Source organism: Buteo buteo, chromosome 6 (genome assembly GCF_964188355.1).
Source record: "Buteo buteo chromosome 6, bButBut1.hap1.1, whole genome shotgun sequence".
Classification (NCBI taxonomy): Eukaryota; Metazoa; Chordata; class Aves; order Accipitriformes; family Accipitridae; genus Buteo; species Buteo buteo.
The window spans coordinates 3,633,845-3,657,936 of record NC_134176.1 but is presented as its reverse complement, the minus strand read 5'-3'; the positions used below and the strand labels follow the sequence as shown (position 1 = coordinate 3,657,936).

Here is a 24,092-nt window from a genome sequence, read left to right as displayed (position 1 = left end):
GCTAGAGTCCAGGGCTAAAGGAAAAAAACGCTAATGCACTGCATTAAGTGCATTTATGTCTCAGAACGATGCTCGTCCCTTCCAGAGAGGGAATGTGCCCAGAACACCGGAGATGCGGGAAATTGCATCCTCCCTGCAGCAAGTAAAACCCAGCCCGTAAGTCCTGCACCGGGGGGGGGGGGAGGGAAAAAACCCAGGGCCAGAGGACACCCACCGCCCGGGGACGGGCTCCGGAGACGAGGGCAGAGCCACTTGCCAGCTGCATCCTGGCTCCCGACTTCCAAGCTCTTGGCAGCTCTCGGAGCGCTTCGCACGGCACCATTTGCGTGGCTGCAATTTCCACCTGCGTTGGAGGACAGGTCCCGAACATGAAATACCTGCTCTACGCCCCGAACCCCTGTCTGCTCCGTCGGGCAACTACTGGCAGGGAAACCATGCCCAGGTTTTCCACCGGGACAATAATCCTTCGATTTGCCCTGTGAAAAACCAGAAGATGGGTCACATTCCTGGGTTGTTGGGGTTTTTTTTCCATGTTGCACACGTGCAGTTTGGGTCGGTTCCTAAATCTTTGGCGACCCGCCGCAGGCTTTTGCTCAGCGTGGAACCCGGTGCCGCTCGATCCTGACAGTCGGGGCGCCTGGGTCACGCGTGGCCCGGCCGGCCCGTAGGGTTCTCTTGCTTTTCTGCTTCGTGGGGTTTAGTTTTGCAGAACTGAGCAGGGAAAACCCTCGAGGCTGGAGGAAGAGGAAGAGGTGTTGCGTTGTCCGCTCCCTTCTTGCCCTCCGGAGGAACCGGAGGCAGGACACGGCGGGCAGCCACGGAGCCCACCCGAAGCGATCCCGGGCTGTTTTCCAGAGGGATCGAGGAGAAGGGGCAGAGAAAAAGTGAGGAGGCGAAGGGAGAGCGGGCAGGGGAGATGGCTGCGAGGGAGGAAAAGGGGGGGAGGAATGCCGGGGGGGGGGCGGGCGTGACACCGTGACACTTCCCATCTGAGCCAGGAAAGCGGCGTTTCCCTCCGGGAAAAGGTCTGGAACGAGTCCGGAGAACCCCCCACCCACCCCACCCGCGACCCTGGCCGGGGGGGGGGAAATCCCTGCGTGGGGCGCTGCTCCGGAGCTCGTTCCACCCCCCCCCGCCAGCCCCTTTTTGCGCACCCCCGGGTGGCGGGGCACGCCGGTCCCGCCCCACGAGTGGGCGGCCCGTGGGGATGGCCCGTCCCCGGTTCCCTCCCCCCCCCGGGGGGGGGGGACGACTCCGCTCCGGTAGCCCGGCCCCGGGGCGGAGGCGGAACCCGGTGTGCCGGTTGCCCAGCCCCGCTGCCACGGCAGTGGGTTGTGCGTGGTACCCCCCCCACACGCACCAACCCACCCACGCACAAACATCCCCCCCGCCCCCATACACTTCGCGCCCCCCCCCCCCGCAGCCCCGCCGGGATGTCGCGACCGTTGTCGGACCAGGAGCGGCGCAAACAGATCAGCATCCGCGGGATCGTGGGAGCCGAGAGCGTGGCCGAACTGAAACGGGGTTTCAACCGGCACCTCCACTTCACCCTGGTCAAGGACCGCAACGTGGCCACCCCACGGGACTACTACTTCGCCCTGGCCCACACCGTGCGCGACCACCTGGTGGGACGCTGGATCCGCACCCAGCAGTATTACTACGAGAAAGACCCCAAGGTGGGAGCGAGGAAGGGGGGTGCTGGGGTCGGGGTGGGGGGGACACACACGGGGACACCCCGGTTCTTGCGGGGGACGGGGTGGGGGGCGGCGGTGGGAGTTCGGGCGGCCGCCGTAACCCCGCGGGTGCGAAGCCGCCCTCTGCCAACGCGCGGTGGGAAAAGAGAGAACGGTGGGAGGGCGCGGATTTTTTTTATTTTTTTTTTCTTTTTTTTTTCTTGGGTTGAGGGATATTCCCCTTAACTTTGCCGAGCGGAGGGGACTGGACTTTAACGAGCGAGGCCACTGTCCTTTGCTTTGCAAAACAAACAGCGGCTTGGCCGGGAGCTGGGTGCAGGGCACGGGAACAGCGTTTATTGTCCCGCGGCGCTGGCGTGGGTGCGGTCTACCATAAGCAAAGCCTTCTAGGGTGAATTAGTCGAAAGGCTTAAAACGAAGCCGGAGCTAGCGGCGAGCAGGCCTCCTTTAAAAGAGGCGCAAGCCTAATCTGTGCCACAGCGATCCCGGGCGGGGGGAAAGATCCGGTTGGCGCGGGAGTTGCCGTCCATGCCGCTCATCTCCGCCGGCTTGTACCGAGCGCGGGGCTCCGGCTGCCGGGGGGATTAAGCAGTAATCCCCTCCTGACACCTGGACGGCCCTGTCGGTTCCAATTTTCTCCCTGCGAGGGTGCCCGCGCCAACACCTCGCCGGGACCCTGCCAGCCCCTGATAGCTCAACTCCCCCCTTGTGTCGCGTAGGGGTGAGAAAAAAAAAGATGAGCCTCTTTCCAGGGCTTGAATCTGGGGACGCTCCCGTATAGCCAAGCCGTGCTGGGTGCCATCCACCCGGCATCGCTGCTTCCAGCTCCGCTGGGACCAAACCGGTAAGCCCAACCAATCCTGCCCGGCACATCCCTTGGCCAGCTCGACCCTGCGCAGGTCCTGGGGAAACGTGTCAAGTCAGCGACTTCCTCCAGCCTAAATCCTTCCTTAAAACCTGCCGGTGCTGACGCCGGGGAATGGCTTACACAAGCCTCCGCGTTACCGGCCGCATCCTGCGCCCGTCGTGTCAGCGAGAGGGGAGGCGAGAGCATGCGATGGTCCTGAGACCGAACCCCCCCGGGGACGGCAGAGGAAGCCGGTCTCCCCGTGGCTGCCGAACGCATCCGGCACCGGCAGTTCGCTCGGTTTTGCGGTTGCGTCGCAGCTCGGGGTGACGTTAGGAAACATCTCCTTTTTTAAAGTTTAACTTTGTACCGCCGCGGCCACCGGTATGCTCGGGGTGACCATCCTGGAGCTGTCCCTGCTCTCGGACAGGGTGTTTTGTCTAAACAAAACCGCCTCGGCGCTACCCTCTTCCCAGCTTGGGAAATAGCAGCGGCAGGAGATAAGGGGCTGCAGGGCACGGCCACCTCGGGGCCCCCGAGGAGCTCCAGCCCTCAAATTCCCAGTGCAAACCACCCTGCCCTGTTGAGAGTCAGGGTTTTTTTCCTCTTGCTTCGAGATAACAACCGATAGCAGCTTCTGGGGTCCAGAGGAGCCTCCTCCGACCCCGGGGAAGGTGACCGGCGGGTGGTTTTTCTCTTCCAGAGGATTTACTACCTCTCCCTGGAGTTTTACATGGGGCGGACGCTGCAGAACACCATGATTAACCTGGGGCTGCAGAACGCCTGCGACGAAGCCATCTACCAGGTGAGCATCGCAGGGGTCGGCGCGGACCCGGACCAGGAGGGCTCGGCGCTCTCCGTATCCCCGTGTTTTACCAAACCGTGCCACAAACCGCTCCTTGAGCCGCAGGCGATACCTTGAGGAAACTCAGGGTTGTATATATGAGGCTGGTAATAACTATAAGCAATGGTGGAGGGGAATAAAACCTTGGCCTAACTCAACCCTGGCCTGGCGCTGGTACCGCGCGGCAATCGGGTTGTCGAAGGTTTTTGGGTGGCTCCTTTCGCCCCCACCTTGCGCTCGCACCACTCGCACGTGCGCCGTCGTACGTGGCTGGGGTGGTTGCACAACAGCCAGAGCAGCTTTCGAGCAAATGCGTTCGAAGGCGAGGAACTTATTTTTAGGGGGGGGGGGTGTTGTATTTTTTTAATCTGTTGACCTTGCAATGTGGAGGGCAGCTCGGCTGGGGGTGAGGGTGGAGGGGAAGAGCCTGGGATGCTGCGTGGTGGTAGCCTGGGGAAGCAGAAGGTGCGAGGTTATTTGGAAATCATCCTCTTCGCAGCGATGGCAGGTAAAGGTGTGAGGGAAATCCTCCTTAATGCATACGCTGAGCTCCCTGGACATAAATGCCAAACGTTTCTAAAATAAAATGTTTGGTATAATACAAATCACTTAAAATATTTCTGGGCTGCCGATGAAATTCAGAGCTGTGCAGCCTAGTGCCACAAAACACCGGTGAGGCCGCGACCGGTGCTGGTGCTCCCGGACTTGTCTGTGACCGTCCGGTTTGGGAGAAGGTGCTGCCCGCTTACATGTGAGCAGTGCAGGGTCCAGCCCTCCCACGTGGGTGACCATGGGACTGGGGCCATCCCCGCTTGCTGTGACCGTGGGACACCGGGGGGGACATCGGACCAAGGGATTTCCATGGGAAAAGGTAGCTCAGCCCTGACAAGGCACTGTCTTATTTCCCGCTGAGCTGCCCGAGGAGATTTGCATAGGCAAAACCTCTTCCTCCCAGAGCATCCCAGGCTGGAAACTTTAAATTTCCTTGTAAAAGTGGTGTAGCTGCTTCTCTGGGTGTCTCTGTTAAGGGGTGATGCCTGGAGGCAGGGGGACGGGCACCCGGGTGCCTGCCCCAGGAGGATGGGGGTGGTGGGAGACTGGCCTGAAATATCTGGGACCACAAGGGCAGTGCCCTGGTTATGGGTGGGTGCCCGCCACCCCCAGGAGCTTGTCCACGGCGAGGTCGAGGGCGCGCGTGTCCCTTGTAAAGGCTGGCGGAGTGACTTTAAACACCAGAGCTGGTCCCTGCCGTGGCGCGGAGCAGCAGCGGAGGGAGAGAGGGGCTGCTTAGGGTGCAAATCACGGTGTCCCACCTGCGGGGACGGGTTTTGCAGGGTCGGGTGCCTTTTCCACCCTTCTCAGAGCCCACCTGCAAGGAGGGACAGCAGGGGTGTGTGCCAGCGGTCCCTCCATCTGCACGGGGCTGGGCGCTCTGAGAGTCTCCAGCCCCATCGCCGTCTCCTTTTCGGCTGTAGCTCGGGCTGGACATGGAAGAGCTGGAGGAAATCGAGGAGGATGCCGGTCTCGGCAATGGCGGTCTCGGCAGGCTTGCTGGTGAGTGAGACCCCCCCCAATGGTCTCGTTGCCTGGGTGGTGGGGTACGGCCCCGGGGGCTTTGCCTCTGCTGCAGGGGGGTACCTAAACCCGGAGGGATTTATTGCTCCAGCCTTTCCAGCACAGGGCGAGAGGTGCTGGGTGGCCGGCGAGCGAGCGGCAGCGGCTCGTGTCCCTGCGGGGCGGCTGCTCCCATGCTGCCGTCGGTTGTCCGTGGGGAGAAGGACCCGCGGTCTTCCCGAGGTTCCCGGGTCCCTGGGAAAGCGCAGCTCACTGCTTTCCCCTCTCCCTGGCAGCCTGCTTCCTCGACTCGATGGCGACGCTGGGGCTGGCAGCCTACGGCTACGGCATCCGCTACGAGTACGGCATCTTCAACCAGAAGATCCGGGACGGCTGGCAGGTACGGACGGAGGCGAGCAGCTCTCGCCTTCCCCCGGCGCAGCCGAAGCCCCGAGTCCGTCCTCCCCCTCAGATCAAGCCACGACCGGGGTGTACAGACGCTCTCCCTTCGCTTGGAGACTGCTGGAGCCAGAGCTGGTGCTGTGATGTTTAAAACTTGTCAGTTTTCTCGGACAAGTTTAACTTCTTAAACCGGTGCAAGCACATAGCATCCCTCCCTGCGGCAGGGAAGCTCGTCTTTCATCCCAGCTGGCTCCGGTGTGCGGGGCTGGGGATCAGTCCGGTGTCACGGTTCCCACTCGAGCCCGTTAGCAGCTCGGTGCAGCAGCACAGAGGGGAGCGGATCTGCCTCGCAGGACGCCCCGCTAATTAGCAAAAAGCTGCGAGTCATCAGCGTGAAAACCTTTCCTCCCGAGCCGGTTTTGTGGCAGATGCCTGCCCGCATAGCAGGGACGTGAGCCATATCCTCGCCGGGAGCGGGACCCTTTTCTGGGGCTGTTGTAGGAGCAGAGAGCTCGGTGCTTCCACCTCTCCGTGGCCACGTGGAGCCGGCGAGGATGGAGATGTCGTGTCCCTGCTCCTCATGGGGTGGGGATGGTTTCGTTGAGGTAGTACAGGGATGGTGTGGGGAGGTCTGGGGGAGGCCAGATTCAGCCCCCCAGCCCGGGTCTGCTGCTCGATGCTTGGGTTAAAGCATCAGAGGGTGGGAGAGGCTGGTTTGGAAATGCAATGGGAAACATCGTGTGTATCAGCAAAACCCCTGCTGGGAGGCAACCCCAGATACCCGGAGGGACCTCCTGAGCATCTCCAAAAAGCTGTTTCTACAGTCAGCAAGTGGCTGCCTTTCCTCCTCGGCGCTGTGAGCTAGCGATTCCCTGCCTGCTGCGTCCTAACAGGGCTCGTCTCCTCTGACCCTCACACATCGCGCCTGCCGCCCAGAGCTCTGACCCAGCCGTGCCAAAGGCGATGTCTAACCCGGGCTCTCCCCGTAACAGCCCTGCCGGGCTAGGGAACGAGCCCGCTTCGTTAGCCAGCCTGCAGGCTGAGATGGAAACTCCAATTAAGAGGGCTAATGGCATCTCGGTCGCAGCGTGATGGTGTTAGCGGTGCGCTAAGGGAAATGTTGCTTTCACCCCCACCTCCTCATCCGCATCCATCACCCCTGCGGCAGGGAGACCCTGGGGTTCAGGGTGGTCTGTGCAGAGCCCTGCCTCTGGGCTCACCCTCCGGCACCAAAATCCGGGCTTATGGCAGACAGACTCCAAAGCATCCCGTTTGCCAACGAGCAGCCGGAGCCTTTCCCGGCCATCCTCCGATGTGACAAAACCCGGGGACGTCCCCGGGGCTGGGTGGCCCCGTCACCGCTCTCGCTCCCTTTGGCAGGTGGAAGAAGCCGACGACTGGCTCCGGCACGGCAATCCCTGGGAAAAAGCCCGTCCCGAATACATGCTGCCCGTGCACTTCTACGGCCGGGTGGAACACACTGCCGCCGGCGCCAAGTGGGTTGACACCCAGGTACGGGGCTGGGGCGCAGCTGGACATAGGGATGGGGACAGGTTTTTGCTGCTCCACGTCTGCAGCCAACCCCTGAAATACCCAAAAGCACCTCCAGCAGGCCTGCGTGCAATGCACAGCCTGGCACGACGGCTTAAATTAAGCTTCTGACGCTCGCAAGCCTCTCTCCGTCCCCTGAGCGCTTCTGGCAAACACCAGCCTCCGGGCAGACGCGGAGAAGCCGGGGTGTCCCCGGGGCAGGGACTGGGGATACCAAGCACATCCCCACGCATGCAACCCCGAGAAGGTGGATGCCACCCTGAGCTCACCCCTCCAGGAGGGTCTGTGGGGTGGGAGGGCTCCGGTGGGGCAGGGGGTACGTGGGGGGACACCAGGCGGGGACGCAGCCCGGCTCCGGCTGCCCTGCCGATGTTTTAGGTGGTGCTGGCGCTGCCCTACGATACCCCCGTGCCGGGGTACATGAACAACACCGTCAACACCATGCGCCTGTGGTCGGCTCGGGCACCCAACGACTTCAACCTGCGGGACTGTAAGTGGGTGCCGGCGGGGTACCATGCGGGACAGGGTGCTGGGGGGGTTCCGCACCCTCCTTATCCCTTTTCTCTTCCCCAGTCAACGTCGGAGACTACATCCAGGCCGTGCTGGACAGAAACCTGGCGGAGAACATCTCCCGCGTCCTCTACCCCAACGACAACGTAAGTCGGGATGGAGGGGTGTCTCTCTTTTAGGGATGGCTAAAGATTGCGGAGCAGCCCCTCTCGCCAGGACGCTGCAGAGATGTTTTAGGTGTGTTTCAAGCCGCCTGTAGCGCTTGGATGGGGATTGCTGCTTCTTGCCAGCGCTGCCCGGGGCTGCAGCAGAGACGAGTCCATTCCCTGGGCAAATCCATGCTCGGTGCGGTAAAGGGGAGGGAGTAGGAATGAGCACGTTCTGCTGCAGAAACGTTCCTCGAGTTTCAAAATCAAACATGAAGGCAAACTGATGAACACTGCTGGCATTTTCCTGCCTGTCCCTTGCAGCCCAGGACCAGAGATTGTGCCTCAAATTGCCCTTTGCATCCCAACCTCTTGCTGCGGGTGTTCTTGCAGTGCTGCACGCTGGCTGGTTTTTTTCCCATTTAATCCTACCCCAGCCTGGTGAGCAGAGCTGGGAGCACCACAGCTCCAGTGGTGAGGTTGCAGATCCTCTCTCGCAGACCAGCGGGTTGATGTTTTATCCTGCGTGAATGGTGGTTTTCATTTTTGTCTTAGACATAGCTAATACAGCTCCTATGGCTTTCCTTCCCATTGCCCCAGTATCTTTTTTTGCGGCCAAAATTTTCAAACCAGGGCACTGGGGAGAACAGTTTTCCGCAATGCTCAGGGCGGGGGAATTTAAACTTCTGTTTGGAGCAGCACATCTCAAAACCCCTGTGCTGAAAGCTGGGAACTGAGAAGACGTCGGGGGTTGATCTGCTGCCAAAACCGGCACTGGGGGGGAGGCACTGGGGGGTCCCACCACGCCGTGCGGTGGATGTGTGCCGGCACTGGTCCCCGTGCGGCAGGGACGCCCGGGAAGGCACAGCTCCTCTGGCACAGGCGTGCCTGGGCAGCGCGGTGCAATCCTGCAGCGCGGTGCAATCCTGTACCATGGTGCAATTCTCCCGCTCCTCTGCTCGCAGTTCTTCGAGGGGAAGGAGCTGCGGCTGAAGCAGGAGTACTTCGTCGTGGCTGCCACCCTCCAGGACATCATACGCCGCTTCAAAGCGTCCAAATTCGGGAGCACGGAGAGTGTCCGAACCGTGTTTGATTCCTTCCCCGACCAGGTACGAGCCAGGGTTGCTCTGACATGTGCCTTGGAGCTCGTTTCAATTCCTCCCAGATGCACGCCCAGGGCTGGAGGGGTTTTGGGGACCCCCCCATGGGTGCCTGGCTGGCTTGCGCAGTGGGGTGCCCACATGTCCCCCACGTGTCCCCCCTGCCCTCCCCAAAGGTTGCCATCCAGCTGAATGACACGCACCCTGCCATGGCCATCCCTGAGCTGATGAGGATTTTCGTGGACATCGAGAAGCTGCCGTGGAATAAGGTAGGGAGACCCGACCTGGCCCCTGGGTGCCCTCCGCTTGCGCCCACCCTCCCGCCCACCCACAGCGGAGGAGCTGGGGAACCAGTTTTGCTGGTGGCTTGGGTGGCTGCTGGTTGGGTTTAACCAGTACGGACTTGAAGGAGCCGGTTTGGCCACGCTGCTGGCCGCTGCGGGAGGACCACGCGTGGGTGCTGGCACCCACCCGGGGCTGCCTCCACCCTCACCGCTCAACACCGGCCCTCCCCACGGCAGGCCTGGGACATCACCAAGCGGACTTTCGCCTACACCAACCACACGGTGCTCCCCGAAGCCCTGGAGCGCTGGCCGGTGGACCTGGTGGAGAAGCTGCTCCCCAGACACCTGCAGATCATCTACGAGATCAACCAGAGACACCTGGATGTAAGTGCCTTGGGACGGCGCAGGAGCCCTCTCCGGAGAGGGGGACGGGGGTGGCAAGGGTTGTGCTGTTGGGATTAGAGGAACGCACAAACCGATGATGTTGGGTATGTGGCCGGGTGGTTCTGGCTGCTATTTTGGGAGGTTGGTGTGTAGGAAAAGCCCTTCCCACCGGTCTGTTGGCATCCCGCAGTTCGTGGCTATTTTAAAGACTTCACCCATTGCTTACCAACTTACCTGTTGGCACTTCTTTGCTCCCTAAATGCTAAATTCACCCTGGAGAAGGATGAGGTTGGGGGTACAAAGGTGATGATGGTTTGGCCTCCTGGTCTGGCAGCATGAGGCTGGCCAAGCACGTGCCCACAAGCCCCTCTCCCTGGAGGCTTGGGGGGTCCTTCTGTCCGGAGAGATCTGTGCTGGGGAAGGGCATCCCTTGGAGGACGTTTGCACCGTCACTCTGGAGTAAAAAGCCGCCGCTCTGGCTGGTGTTGAATACACCGGGGACGTCGCTGCGGCCCCCTCTTTGGGAGCCATCGGGTGGGACATCCCTAAACGTCGGCACCGCTCACCACCTCTCCTGCCTCCACCGGCAGCACATTGCGTCCCTCTTCCCGAACGACGTGGACCGGCTGCGGAGGATGTCCCTGATAGAGGAGGGAGGCACCAAGAGGATCAACATGGCCCACCTCTGCATCGTCGGCTCCCATGCCGTCAACGGCGTGGCGAAGATCCACTCCGAAATAGTCAAGACTCAAGTGTAAGCGCGGGGAGGGAGGGGGCGGTGGATCACCCTCGGCTTGGAAATGGTGGTGGTCCCAGGTGGGTGAGCCTGAAGCTGTCCCCTCCTCGTCCTCTCAGCTTCAAAGACTTCGCAGCGCTGGAGCCGGAGAAGTTTCAGAACAAGACCAACGGCATCACCCCGCGGCGCTGGCTCCTGCTCTGCAACCCCGGGCTGGCGGAGCTCATCGCAGAGGTAACGGCGTCGGGGGGAGCGCGCTGGCCCCCGGCCCTTCCCGACCCCAGGAACGCTGTTCCCAGGGAATGCAACTCCAACCTCAGCCGTTTACATCTTTTAAATGGCCAAGCTCTGTCCGCATCTCACCCCAGTCCCCCCGCTCCCGTTTTCCAAGCGCCGTTGGCTTTGCCGGGCGGGAGCAGCGTGCCGGCTGAAGGCGACCACCCGCGGTCAGCGCGTTGCCTGCGTTCCTCTTGCAGAAAATCGGGGAGGACTACGTGCGGGACCTGAGCCAGCTGACGAAGCTGCACGAGTTTGTGGACGACGACCTCTTCATCCGGGAGGTGGCCAAAGTGAAGCAGGTGAGGGGTGCAGGGCATGGCGGCGGGGTGGGGGAACGCAGGCTCGGGGGCTGACGCGCTGCCTGCCCTGCCCCAGGAGAACAAGGCGAAGTTCGCGCTGTACCTGGAGAAGGAGTACAAGGTGAAGATCAACCCTTCCTCCATGTTCGACGTGCACGTGAAGAGGATCCACGAGTACAAGCGGCAGCTGATGAACTGCCTGCACATCGTCACCATGTACAACCGTAAGCCACCGCGCGCCCCAAGGGGACGGGCTTCCCTGGGGCTGCACGAGCATCCCTATCCCCTGGGGCTGCGGCTAAAGCAGAGGGTGACACCGCAACTGCTGTCTTCTCCAGGCATCAGGAGGGATCCTGCGAAGCTGTTTGTGCCGAGGACAGTGATCATTGGGGGCAAGGTCAGTCGGGTCAGGAGTTTCAGGTATTTGGGAAGAAGTCTTTGAAAATGCCCTAGGGGATTTGGGTGCTGATGTTCTCGTGGGGTTGCATCCCCGAAGCCCTCTGGGAAGCCCTGAGGCAGGACGTGTTGGCTTCAACCCAAGCAAGGCTCTGCTGCCTATGGACATGAAAGCCCCCAAAAACTTGGTGGCACAACACGAGTTGGATGAGGGATGGGAGCAGGGCTGAGCGGGTGCTTCCCTGGGCACGTGGGGGCTGCGTGCTCCTCTCCTGCCTCTGGCACCAGCCCTCCGGGCTCACCCGTGGCTTTTCTCCTAGGCTGCCCCAGGATATCACATGGCTAAAATGATCATCAAGCTCATTAACACTGTGGCTCAGGTGGTGAACAACGACCCCGTTGTGGGGAGCAAGCTGAAGGTCATCTTCCTGGAAAACTACAGGGTCTCACTGGCAGAGAAAGGTAGCCCACGGGGGGCACGCTGTGGGGAGGGGATGTCCGCTTTGTGGCTGTCCACCAGCCCACGGCTCCATCACCGCAAGACAGCAGATCTAAGGTCTTTTGGCACGATACAAACCCAAAGCTGGTCACCATGAGCAGCCCTTGTGTCCGTGTGTTTTGTCGGCAGTGATCCCTGCTACCGACCTGTCGGAGCAGATCTCCACGGCGGGCACCGAGGCGTCGGGTACAGGGAACATGAAATTCATGCTGAACGGAGCTCTGACCATCGGCACCATGGATGGAGCCAATGTGGAAATGGCTGAGGAAGCTGGAGAGGAAAACCTGTTCATCTTCGGCATGAGGGTGGAGGATGTCACGGAGCTGGACAGGGAAGGGTGAGGGCTGGGGATGCTGCGGGGGTGCTACCGTGGGCAGCCGGAGCAGCACCGTCTCATACCAACCCTTCCCTACCAGGTACAATGCCCAGGAGTACTACGACCGGCTCCCCGAGTTGAAGCAAGCCATTGACCAGATCAAAAGCGGCTTCTTCTCCCCGAACGAGCCTGACCTCTTCAAAGATGTGGTCAACATGCTCTTCCACCATGACCGGTGAGGCCTGGGATGCCATCCATCCCCTGGGTTGGGTCTCTCCACCAAACTCCCCGTGCCTGGCCACAGCAGCCCCCTGCACCAACCATCCACCCTCTGGCTGATAACTTCCCATTTTCTGGCCCTGATGTTGCACACGTGGAAGAGCGACTGATGCTCCACGGGCACAAAAGGTTTTCCATGTACGGCACTTCACGCTTGCCGCATTAAAGCCTGGGGTACGTTAAGGCCAAGACACATTTGGGTGCGCAGCCCTCGCCAAGTGATAGATGCTTTTAGGTATCTCGAGGGCTTTCCTGGCCGGACCATTAAGTAGCCAAGGCCCGTGGGCATTTGCACTGGGGAAATGTTTTCCCGGTGAGCTGAGGTCCAGCCCGTGCCGCAGCACCCGCGGGCTTGCAGGGCTTTGTACAAACAGGGCCTGGGGAGGATGAATTTGTCTGAAAAGTTTGTTTTGGAGGAAGCTCCAGATCTGGCAGCCCGAGCCCCGTGCGCTGCAGCCACCGGCCGCTGCTGCGTGCTCCCACCTACGCGTTTCTGCTGTCGGTGACCCCCCTTTTCTTCGCTGCTACAGGTTTAAAGTTTTCGCAGATTACGAGGCTTACGTCAAATGCCAGGAGAAGGTCAGCGAGCTGTACCTGGTGAGTGCCAGCCTGGGGACGTGGCGGGGGAGCTGTGACGGGGGCACAAAATCCCATCCCGGAGAAGGGGTCTGGTGGGGCTGTAGACGTAGATGGGTTCCTGGCGAGGAGGTTCCCGGCTGTGCTGCTGCAGGGGGTCCCTGGTTGAAAGCCGGTCTCTGGGCCAACTTGGCACCCATGGGCGCGAGCCTCCGGCCGCACCGTCCCACCGCTCTCCTTGCAGAACTCCAAGGCATGGACCAAGATGGTCATCAGGAACATCGCGGCGGCCGGCAAGTTCTCCAGCGACCGCACCATCAAGGAGTATGCCCGAGACATCTGGCACGTGGAGCCCTCCGACCTGAAGATCCCACCACCCAACGAGCCCCGGGATGCGGCCGAGGACAAGACCCTCAACGGCACGGCGGCGTAGGGGCACGGAGCTGCCGCCGGCCGGAGCCGGGGGGGGGACGTGAGCACGTGCGCTGTAAAATTGTCTCTGCTGTCTAGTCTCTATGTTGCTGTTGCTAGATTTCCTATGGACAGGGAAGTGTGTGGGGGGGTGGATTTTTATAACCTAAGTGTTGTGCGGAAAGTGAAACCATGTCACCCTGTTGCTTGCATAGGTGCTAAAAATAAAAGTGCCATTGGAGTCCAAGGGGCTGTTTGCTGAAGCCTAAAATTAGGGACCGGGCTCACTCGCACCAACGCTAATGCAGAAAGCGGGTGTAAGGGGCGAGCTGGTGGGGGTCGGCCAGGGATGGGGTGGGCAGCACAGCTGGCCACAGCTGTCTGAGCCCTTGCAGGTGATGCTGAAGCAGGACTTGGGGTGCAGCTCTTGCCAGTCCTAAAGGCATCAGTGCCAGGGGGTTAAGGGGTGTTTGCGGTCAGGTCCCTGTGCCTCTGCCACTGCCCCATATGATGCTCCCAGTCACGGCTCGCGTGGTCCTGTCCCAGGCGCAGCACCCAGATCATGGAACTATCTCCATCCCCTGAGTAACAACCCGGCGTCCTCAAGGCAGTGGGCGAATTTTAAAGTTTCTCAGTAGTTTTTATTACGTACAGCAGTAAGTTCAGTGCGACGAGGGGTTCCTGGGGTGGGTTTGAGGGAGTGCTTGTGGTTGCTGCACGCAGCGGCTGGCATCACTTAATGTTCAAGAAGTCTCTGCAACAAGACGCAATAAACCTTACGATGTTATCACTGACCGTCTGGTGCTGCTTGAGAGCGTGATTTCTGATCCCTGGATGCGGGTCTGAGCTGGGCTTAGAGCAAAGCTACATCTCTGCACCCAGGGCAAAAAGGAGCTGGGGGCTGTCCCCAGAGCCACCTCCCCATGACACTGGGGCTGAGGACAGGCTCAGGGCAGCGAGGAGTGACTGGAACACAAAAATTGATGCCAGCAAGCACCGTAGGGAGGGGAAGGAAAGGAGGAGGGGGAAGGCAGCTGCATGGTTGCAGCAGGGGAGGATGCACCCCTGGCAGAAGAGGCCAAGGCTCATTCTATGCCCCCCCCCCCCTATTTCTGCAAAGCGGCACTTACTTCACCAGGGCGGGCAGCTCCGGGTTGAAGGAGATGTAGTCATGGCCCAGGCCCAGCTTTTTGGGAAAAGTAATGAACTTCACCTTGGTTTTGTCCTTGTAGGCGCTGCGTGCCGTCTCGAAGAGCTGCCGTGGGGTGGGAGCGTGGTTAGCAGCATGCACGGGGGACCCCAACCCTCCCTCCCGGCACCCTGGGACCAGCCCCCACCCCCCCAAACCAGTCTAAACCAGTGTCCACCCCGGTTAAAGCCCACACAGAGGCAATGGTGGTCCCCACCTGGCGGCCCAGGTGCGGAGGCAGCACAGTATCATCTTCTGCGTGCAGGATGAGGAGCGGGCAGGCCAGCACCTTCACGCTGTGGGCGGCAAGCACAGGGCTGAGGAGTCACCCCCGCAGCCGACAGACCCGTGGGAGCCTCCCTGGGTGCTGCTAAAACCCCCACAGCAACCCTGACCCCCCCACACACAATTACACCCCCCCCACGGTGGCATTGCCTTTCAGAGCCATCCCAGCAGCTGAACTGCCCCAGGGCGATGCCCACGCTGCTTGTCCTGGCACGGCAGCACCCAAATAACCTTAAAGCCACAACACAGGGCGCTCAGGCTTCAAAAACACCCGTGAACCAAGTGGCTTTTAGCAAAGGTACCCACAAACACAGAGGGGGAAGGACCCCCCCCCCAGCTGCCACAGCGGGTGTGGGACTCGAGCGGGTAGTGCTCAAAAAAAAGGCTGTTGGCTTGTGGACTTTGCTCAATAGTAATATTGATATCTGAAGTTATGCAAATAAAAAGCCACTTCTAAAACATGAGTAAGCCGGGCAAACACAAACGAGAGTCCAGGGATTGCACGGTGTGACATGTCCAACCCCACACACATTCCCCCCCCCCAGCCAGGTGGTCCCAGCATCAGCCCCGCGGGGACGGGGCTTCTCTGGGCACTCACTTCTCGTCGCTGCGGAAGAACATGTCGGCCAGGGCTAGCGAGTCCAGGATGAGGTACTCGAAACCCGGGAACCAGCGGTAGAGCTGCCAGGGAGAGAGTTGGGGGGGGGGGTGCCAAGTCACGGCTCTGATTGCTGCACGGGTGGTCGGGGGACCCCACGGGGCAGAGACCCCGGGCTCACCGTGGAGATGGGGACGTGGGTGGCCGCCTCGCGGATATTGGTATAGGATGACTCCAGGACTACAGCAGCAACCTGGACGCCTGAGGGCAGAGCGAGGAGACAGCGGGCATGGCTACGGGGGGGGTCGTCCTCACCCCAGGGCCGCTGCCACGCTCCCATCCCAGGCAGCGGCCACAAGGCAATGTGCCCCCATCTGCTAAGGAGGAGGGGGACAGCCACTCGTCCCCACCGCGGGGGCCGAGCCTGATGCTTGAGCGGAGAGTGACGGGGCTCCCCAGCTCCGATGTGGCCCCCGAAATCCAGCCAGGGATGTGCAGAGCCCCCAGGAGGGGGACACCACGTGGGGCTAAGCCAGCCATGCTGGCCCTTACCTCTCTCTTCCTGAAGTTTCCTTGCCGCATTCGTGGCAATCCTGCGAGAAGAGAGGTGACAGTGAGGGGGAGCAGCCGCGACGCCCCGGCGGGGTGCAGAGCACCCTCAGACCCCCCCTTGCCTGCTGGGTTTGGCTTTGCAGGTGCCTCCACCAAGGAGCTGCTCCAAGCCCTTGGTCCATCCCTGCGTGGCACCGGTCTGGCAGCAGTGTCACAGCCCGGGGACCGGCTGTGGGGTCCGGCATCAGCCGGCACCCATGGGGTGTCCCCCCCCTCACCCACCCTGTCCCCAAGGAGTGTCCCCAGAAGAGGATGCTGCTGTTCCCGCTCCGTGCTTTGGCCCAGTCGTAGAGTGCCAGGACGTCCGTGGTGAAGCCGCTCTCCGTGGGGTGCCCGCTGGAGTCCCCATAGCCTGCGGGGGGACACGGCTCAGTGTCACGACCCTGGGGGGACGGGGACCGGCTCTGGGGGGGGTCACTCCATGAGAGGGAGGGGGTGACTTTACCTCTGTAGTCAAGAGCCAGGATGTGGAAGTCAGCAGCCCCCATCATCTGTCAGAGGAGCAGCACCGCGTTATGTCCCGGGGTGGGGGGGGGATTGCACCCCCAGGTCCCCCAGCGTGGCCGGGCTCGCTCTGCCCAGGGTCCCTCTTGGGTCCCCGGAGCCAGCGTGAGCCTTACTCCCAGCAGGTCCCAGTCCCCCCCCAGGGGACCACTTACCTTCAAGAACTGGACGCGGTGGCTCGCAGCCCTGATGGGGAAAATGAGGTTAAAGCTTGGGGAGGAACCCTCGAGGGACCCTCCCCAGTGAGGGACCGGGGTGACCTCTTCCCAGGAGAGAGCTGGATGCTCTGGGGCAGGTGGGTTTTGACATTTCCCTTTAACTCAAACAGACTTTCTTCCACTTACGGAGTCAGAAACCGCCGCAGCAGCCCCAACCCTGCGGCACCACCGGCTGCTGCATCGAGTTTGCCAGTTCTCACCCCACGCAGAGACACTATGCGACGCACCCCGTCCTCCCCCCGGGGAGGGTCCCAGCTCCGCAGCGGCGCTCAGGGGTACTCGCCTGGTCCCCCCATTGCCGTGCAGGTAGATGATCACGGGGTGAGCGTCGGCAAGTGCCTCCTCGTACCAGCGCTGGTCCTTACCCACCGCCTCGGCCCCTCTGCTGCCTGGCACCGTGTGCCTGGGGGGGGCCAGAAAGGGGTTAGCCTGGGGGGGCTTCACCCAGTTTAGCCAGGACGCTGGCGTAGGCACACGGCCGTGCCCACCTGGGATGCCGGGGCTGCCCCACTCACCAGATGCCGACCGTGACGCCCGGCTCGGTGGTGAGGTACAGGCTGATGGTATTGTTCAGCAGCAGCTCCGGCCGCCGAAGGTCCGCAAAGAAGGGGAATGCCACTGATGGAGAAATCACAGCCGTCACATGAGCAACCCAGGAACCCTCATACCCAGCTGCTTTTATCCATTTTTCCAAAGCAACATGTTATTGTTTTTTTTAAATTATTTGTCCGGAAGCCAAGGGCCATGCTATGGCCAGCTTTCCCACCAGGGATCCCACCCGACTTCTAGTCCCGTTGACACTGCGCGTGCCCAGATGTGTTGCAACTTCAGGCAGTAAACAGGGTCGGCGGCACCGCGTTATTACAGCTTGCAAAACACAAGGCGCCAACGGGAAAGGTCCCTCCATGCCTCCTCTGCAAGCCCATGGCAAGGGAGGGGGGGTTGGATGGGTGCTGTCCCGGTGCCACCCAATGTTTTGGGGACCCCCTCCCAGCCTCCTGCTTGCTGAATCCCTGGGGGGGGACTCTCCCGGTTGGGACAGCCCCGGGGCACTCACCTAAGTTCAGGTAGACGAATTTGGTAAGCATGACTGGGAAGAGGCGGGCAAGGAAGGGCACAGAGATGTAGATGAGGAGCAGGTCCAGGAGGAGGGTGCGCAGCCGGGGGCACCAGGCCAGCCAGCCCCTGCAAGGCAGACACCCCGTTAGCACATCCCCTCCCACCCCATGGGCTTTGGGGCTCATTGGAAGGGGGTCCCCATTCCCAACCCCAGTTGTGATGGTTGGATACAGCGGCTTTTCTCCTGCAAGGGCCTGAAGCTGCCATTTGTCCCGCCCCCCCCCCCGGGACCGGGAACTGGTTCCCCACACCGGGGTTGTGTTTGGGTTTTGGAGATGGAGCTGAGGTGTCGGAGCAGTCCCACTGGGACGCGGCATCGGGAGAGGCCACGATCCGCTCCCCTGCAGCCTCCCACGGGATGCCAGCAGGCAGGAAGGGCAGGGCATCTGCAGGCTGATGGCGCTGGGCGATGGCGAAACTAGTCTGGGTGCCGGGAGATTTAGGGAAAAGGTTTCTGACAGGCGTCCAAGCACAGCTCGTTCCCTGCCAGCAGGCACCCAGGGTCACCGTTGCTCCTGCAGAAGCGGATTTATTCCACTGCCTGCCCTGGGAAGTGCTGCAAGATGCTGAGAAAGGCTTGCAAAAAAGGGTGCCAGGGCAAGGTGGCACGGTCCCCCGGGCACAGGCATCCCTCCTGGGAGGGTGCAGGGTGGCATGAGCTATGCTGGAGCAACGGGGAGCTCCCCAAATCCCAGTCACCCTCTGAGACTTTGGTCCGGGCCGTCCCGCTGTACGCCATGAGCAACGGGCCAGCAATGTCCTCACAGTCACTGCAGTTAATTAGCAGGTGCTGCTCTTGGTCTACACCTAATATTCAAGCGCCGGGGCGAGCGCTCACACCCGCTCTTGCACAATACCCGCTGCAGATGAGCACTGATGGGTCCGGACCAGGGGGACGTGCCCACCAAAGGGCACCTTTGACAGCTGGCACGGCCAACGGGCCACCGCGTGGCTTCACGGGGACGGCAAGGTGACGTGGGGACACGCGGTCACGGCACGGAATCATATGGCCATGGCATAGGATCACGGCCGTGGCAGGGTGACGCGGGGACGCGGCCGTTGGTAGAGGATCACGGCTGCGGCAGGCTGGCACAGCCATGGCCGGGGGGGGACACGTACAAACACACGAGGTCACGGCCCCAGCAAGGTGACAAGGCCACGGCGTGGGGACACGGGAGCACGGCCACGGCGTGGGGACACGGGAGCACGGCCACGGCACGGGGGCAGACCTACGGCACGGGGGGAACAGCGGCGGCGCGGCAGGGAAGGCGGCCGGAGGACACAGCACGGAAACCCGGCGGAGAAACACTGCACGGGGACCGGCGACACGGTGCCGGGCAGCGCAGCGCGGCTCTGCCCCGACTCTCAGCCGGGGCTCCCGGCAGCGCCTCCCCGCGGCCGGCCCGAGCTGCCCGCACCGCGGCGGCGGGGTACTCACCGCTCCCGCCGGGTGGCGCCGGTCCTGCCCTCGGCCCGGCCGTTCTCGCCGTCCGCACCGACGTCCCCATCGCCGCCATCGCCCCGCTCCCCCCGCCGCCGCATCCCTCCCGCCGACTGCCCGCGCCGCCGGCCCCGGCCCCGCCCCGCTCCTCCAGGCCACGCCCCGCTCCTCAAGGCCACGCCCCGCTCCTCCAGCCCAAAGCCCCTCGCTGCCGCTCACTTTGCCAGCAGGCCACGCCCTCCGAGCCGAGCCACGCCCTCTCCCCGCCCCTTTGAGCCGGGGGGCGGGGCGGGGCCGCCCACGTGACGCTGCCGCGCCAGCCCCGGGGTCTCGGGGCGGGGCGGGGGATCCCGGTGGGGCCGGAGCTCGGTGACCCCGAGAGGGAACCGGGCGTCAGCGGTGTGGGGATAGGCCGGGAAAATCAGCCTTGCCATGGCAAGGAGCGCACAGGGAAAGCTTCCAGGTTTAAAAAAAAAAAATTTAAAAAAAAAAAAAAATTTTAAAAATTAAAAAAAAAAAAATTAGGGAAAAAAAAGAAAAAAAAGGTTTTAAACCAAACGTGGGGTCCCTTGGCTTCAGCTGGAAGGGCAGAAACCTGCTGCTGGTTCCCCTCCCAGCTGCTCCTCCCGCCTGCAGCTCTGCCAGGCTGAGTCAGCCGGAACTTTTCAGGCTGAAACTTTCCACCAGGAAAGAACCAGCCGTGTTTCACCGGTATTCCTCGGGGGCACGCACGGCTGGGCCATCGCCTCCACCACCGTGCCGACCGATGGGGCCCGCAACCGAGCAGGCATCCTTAAATACACTACGGGAGGGCTTGGGAGCAAATCTTTTCTGCAGAGGAGCAGCCGGCCCACGCTGGCATTTCAAGCTCCTTTTATTTCACCCGCCCTCCGAAGCAAGACCTGCCCGGCTTTTCCTGAGTCCCCAGCACAAACCAGGCTGCTCCTGGGATTTTAGGGCCAGGCAAGGTGGGATGTGACGGTGGGACGAGCTGGTGGGACGAGGCAGGAGCTGGGCACGTGGCCCTGCACCCCTCTAGCACCCCGTGGTGGGTGTCTGGCAGGGGGCACTCGTGTGCGGCTACGTGAATCGGTGTGGTTTATGCAGACGCAAGTCTGTGCCAGGCCCCGAATGCAAATTCAAAGACAAACAGGTCCGGTCAAACCGGGGCCACCGGGGCCGTGGGCAAGCGGGTGCGTGTTCCCCATCCGCAGATGTTGCAATGAGGTGGCACAAGCCAGCCACAAGCTGCTTTTGCTGTGCCACCAAGGCAGGAGGACAGCAGAAGCCACCGGCAGATCTGGCTGGTTTTACACGCGAGAGCTTTTTCTTTCCACCCCCAATTTTTTTCCCCCGTTCCCAGTGGGTGCTGGGGCTGCAGCCGGGGCACACAGCAACGCGTTGCCATGAAGATGATGGGAGAGATGGTCCCCAGTGCCTCCGCATCGCTGCCCGCAACAGCTTTATTCGGCAGCGAGAGCTCGAGGGGATCGGCACAGAGTTACGGCAGATGCTTCAGCACCGGGATGGAGCAGCCGCGCCGATACTTCATGCAACAAGGAACTGGTGCAGCAAACGTAGCAAATATGAGGGTCTCCTGGGCTGGAGGGGAAATCCTGCAACCGAAAGGGTGTGCAGGATCAGGCCCGAGCAGCGGTGGCGGAAATGCGACTTGTGCAACGGGGCCTGGACGTGCGATGGCAGCAACGAGCCGCAACCGAGGAGGCGCGACACCGCTGAGGCTTAGCACGGCTCGCCATTGTTTTATGCAAAAAAAAAAAAAAAAAAATCAAAGTTTGGGCTTATTTCATTCCAAACTACTCCCTGCACCAGCTGTAAGACAGGGAAGTTTCCAGCTGGTTTTTCCTATGGCGTCTTTCCCTAAATGCCCCCTTTGTTTATTTTTTGCTGATGGTTTCATAGCTTTTTTTGCTAATTTTTTTTGCTGGTTTGTGGCCCTTGCTTTTCCCTGGTCCAAAGGAAGGCTGGGGTGAAGCGTGTCTCGCCCAGCACGGCACAGCGGGAGGAGACCCCCAGAAGGCAGGAGCGGCTTTCGGCTCTCCCCCAACTCCCCAGGCCGCGGCCGGACATTTCCTCGCCCCAGCAGAACAAAGCACCCCATTGTGCAGGGAAAAATGGGAAGGGAAGCATGACGGGGCAGCGAGAACCATGCCGGCAGGGTGTTTTTGCAGGGATCGGGTGCCCACGGCCTCACAGAGGGGTCACCCACTGCCTGCGCAGGCGTCCGCGGCCGCTGACCCCCTTTTCGGGTGGCTCCGTGCCAGCTCCGGAGCCCGGCCACGGCGCTGGGTCCGTCCCGGCCGTTGGAGGCAACTCATGTCCAGCAGTCCTGGATTTTCCCACGTGCCCCTTTTTTTTTGGTTGGGTTTTTTTTTTTTTTTTTTTTTTTTTGGTGTATGTCATGCGTGACGGCGTGGGCGAGCAGAGGTTTCCTTCCGCTGAGCTCGCTGGGAAGGCTCTCGCGGGCTCAGCTGCTTGCTGGAAGGGGACTCCAAAAATAGGCTGTCGGGGTCCGTGTCTGGCAGGGCTCCGTGGCTCCTAGAAATAACGCTTTCCTCCTGTGGGAAAAGGGGGGAAAAAATAAAATCAGGATGCCATTGCTAACAACCGGTCCTAAAAATGAGTCGAGAATTTGTGCTGCGGCGATACAGCCCGGCACTGCCGAGCTGGGGGGGTCTATGTGTCCCCGTGGTCTTGGCTGGTGACACGGGGACACTGAGCATGCTGCCTGTCCCCATCGCCCGGCCGGCTGCACGCATGCAAACACGCGCCGAGTCGCTTTGTTGGGTGACGGCGGAGATTTTTGGGGGCTGTCGCCTGGATTAGCGAGGCACCGGCACTGTCGCGGCGAGGAGGAGGGTGAGGGGGGATAAAGGTCCTGGCACTCGCCGGGCTCGCAAGAAAACAAAGCACCAGATGGTTTCAACTTCGACATAATACGTGGTGAAAAAGTGTTTGAACGGGGGCTGAAAAAGCAAATGCGGAAAGAGAGAGAGAAAGAAAAGAAAGAAAAACCCTCAGCAAGTGTCAGAGCAGAAGAAAGCATCAGAGAAAAATGGCAAATGTTAAAAACCAAAACAAAAAGCCCTCTCCCCGGCACAAAGCCGTGGCTGCTAACATCTGTCCAGCAAAGCCTCTCGCCAAGGCCCCCTTCCCTTTAAAGTCACTTTTCCTCGCCTCCATCGTTGCGGGGACACGGCCCCGTCCCTGGTCTGGGCTTTGCTTGATGCCGGGGGGACCCGCTCGGCTCTGCCACGTCCCACGTCCTCGCCGCTGGCGCTGGGGCAGCCGGCAGTGACATGCCAAGCGGGTTCGGCAGAGCTGCCCCAGCAGCTGCAGCGGGCTAAATATTTTATTACGCTTTTTAGCTCATATGGGGCGTCCCCGTCGCAGCCGGTGGGACCGCGTGGCAAACCAGCCCGTATCTCCTGCCGTGGGATCTCGTGGGGTTTTAAGCCTGGTTTCCTATCGGAGCAAGGCTTATACAACCCGCTGCGCGTCCTTGCATCTGGCTGCGAGGCTTCTGTGTTTCCCTTGCTCCTCCCCCATAAATATTTTGAACCTGCAGTCCAATTTCAGGGCCGCCTTAAAAAGGGGAAGAGGACTTAAAAGTTATTAACGTCCCCAGCGTTTTCAAAAAAAAAAAAAAAGCAGCAAAATAAGCCCATGCGATTGTGCGAGAGCAGATTGCAGTGCGAGCTGAACCCCTTATTAGCCACCAGAGAATCCACAAGCCACAACCCTCGGGGACCGCCGGCTCCCTGCCACTCAGCCTGTGCCTGCTGGCGCTGAGCAGGAGCGTGGGCGGCCGATGGCTCCAGCCTCTAATGAGATTTAAGTAAGGGTTTGAGTTCTGCTGGTGCCCATGGATGGTGTGTCAGCACCCCAGAGCCCCCCCCCCCCCCACGGGATGGCTTATGGGGCAGAGGGTGATCCCCGGTTGTGCCCCCCCAAAAAAACAAGCGGGGGCACAGGCGGGTCGGTGTGTTGAGTGACCATGGGTGCTGGGGTGAGCGGAAGGGCTGGGTGCCACGAGGTACAGCATGGCCCCCCCATCAAGGGGAAGGATACCCCAGGGGGGGGATGCCGACCCTGCAGGCTCGGGGATGGTGGGGAGCTGGGGTGCCGTGTCCCCAGGTCGGGGGACAATGGGGTGACATGGTGCCGTGACCTTCAGGCATGGGGCAGCCCAGGTGGTGTGCCATTGTTTTTTTTGGGACAAGGAGGAGCTGCAGGGCCGTGTCACCAGGGGTGCAGCACAGTGGTGAGCCGGGGTGATGCCACCCTGGGGTGCAGGATGACGAGAACCGAGGCGATGCCACCCTGGGGTGCAGGTCAGCGGGGGGCTGGGGTGATGCCACCCCAAGGGCAGCACAGTGGCAAGATGGGGTGATGCCACCCTGGGGGTGCAGGATGATGAGAACTGAGGTGATGCCACCCTGGCGTGCAGGCCAGCAAGGAGCTGGGGTGATGTCACCAGGGGGTTCAGGCCAGTGGGGAGCCGGGGTGATGCCACCCCAAGGGCAGCACAGTGGTGAGCCGGGGTGATGCCACCCTGGGGTGCAGGATGACAAGAACCAAGGTGATGCCACCCTGGTGTGCAGGCCAGCGGGGACCACGGTGGTGCCACCCTGGGGGTGCAAGACAGTGGGGAGCCGGGGTGATGCCACCCCGAGGGCAGCACAGTGGCAAGATTGGGTGATGCCACCCTGGGGTGCAGGATGATGAGAACCGAGGTGATGCCACCCTGGGGTGCAGCACAGTGGCAAGATGGGGTGATGCCACCCTGGGGTGCAGGATGACGAGAACCAAGGTGATGCCACCCTGGGGTGCAGCACAGTGGCAAGATGGGGTGATGCCACCCTGGGGTGCAGGATGACAAGAACCGAGGTGATGCCACCCTGGGGTGCAGGATGACGAGAACCGAGGTGATGCCACCCTGGGGTGCAGGCCAGCAGGGAGCCGGGGTGATGTCATCTGGGGGCGCAGAACAGTCGG

At 61.5% G+C, this 24,092-nt stretch overlaps 2 protein-coding genes across 2 annotated transcripts; one reads left to right on the top strand and one right to left on the bottom strand.

Moving 5' to 3' along the window:
* Positions 1–728: 728 nt before the first annotated feature.
* Positions 729–13,876, top strand: PYGL (glycogen phosphorylase L). Its single transcript, XM_075029456.1, has 21 exons — positions 729–884; positions 1,424–1,676; positions 3,245–3,346; positions 4,861–4,939; positions 5,236–5,339; positions 6,722–6,853; positions 7,271–7,382; positions 7,466–7,548; positions 8,514–8,657; positions 8,825–8,917; positions 9,170–9,316; positions 9,907–10,070; positions 10,172–10,286; positions 10,529–10,630; positions 10,707–10,854; positions 10,969–11,027; positions 11,347–11,488; positions 11,655–11,862; positions 11,942–12,076; positions 12,651–12,717; positions 12,941–13,876. The coding sequence occupies exons 2-21, from the start codon at positions 1,434–1,436 to the stop codon at positions 13,127–13,129; spliced, it is 2,568 nt and encodes an 855-aa protein (XP_074885557.1). The 5' UTR covers positions 729–884; positions 1,424–1,433; the 3' UTR covers positions 13,130–13,876.
* Positions 13,734–19,208, bottom strand: ABHD12B (abhydrolase domain containing 12B). Its single transcript, XM_075029457.1, has 13 exons — positions 19,071–19,208; positions 17,571–17,698; positions 17,029–17,131; positions 16,797–16,916; positions 16,451–16,481; positions 16,237–16,282; positions 16,014–16,143; positions 15,732–15,772; positions 15,361–15,440; positions 15,180–15,262; positions 14,514–14,592; positions 14,238–14,362; positions 13,734–13,861 (listed from the first exon to the last, which is right to left on the bottom strand). The coding sequence occupies exons 1-13, from the start codon at positions 19,172–19,174 to the stop codon at positions 13,840–13,842; spliced, it is 1,092 nt and encodes a 363-aa protein (XP_074885558.1). The 5' UTR covers positions 19,175–19,208; the 3' UTR covers positions 13,734–13,839.
* Positions 19,209–24,092: the final 4,884 nt, after the last annotated feature.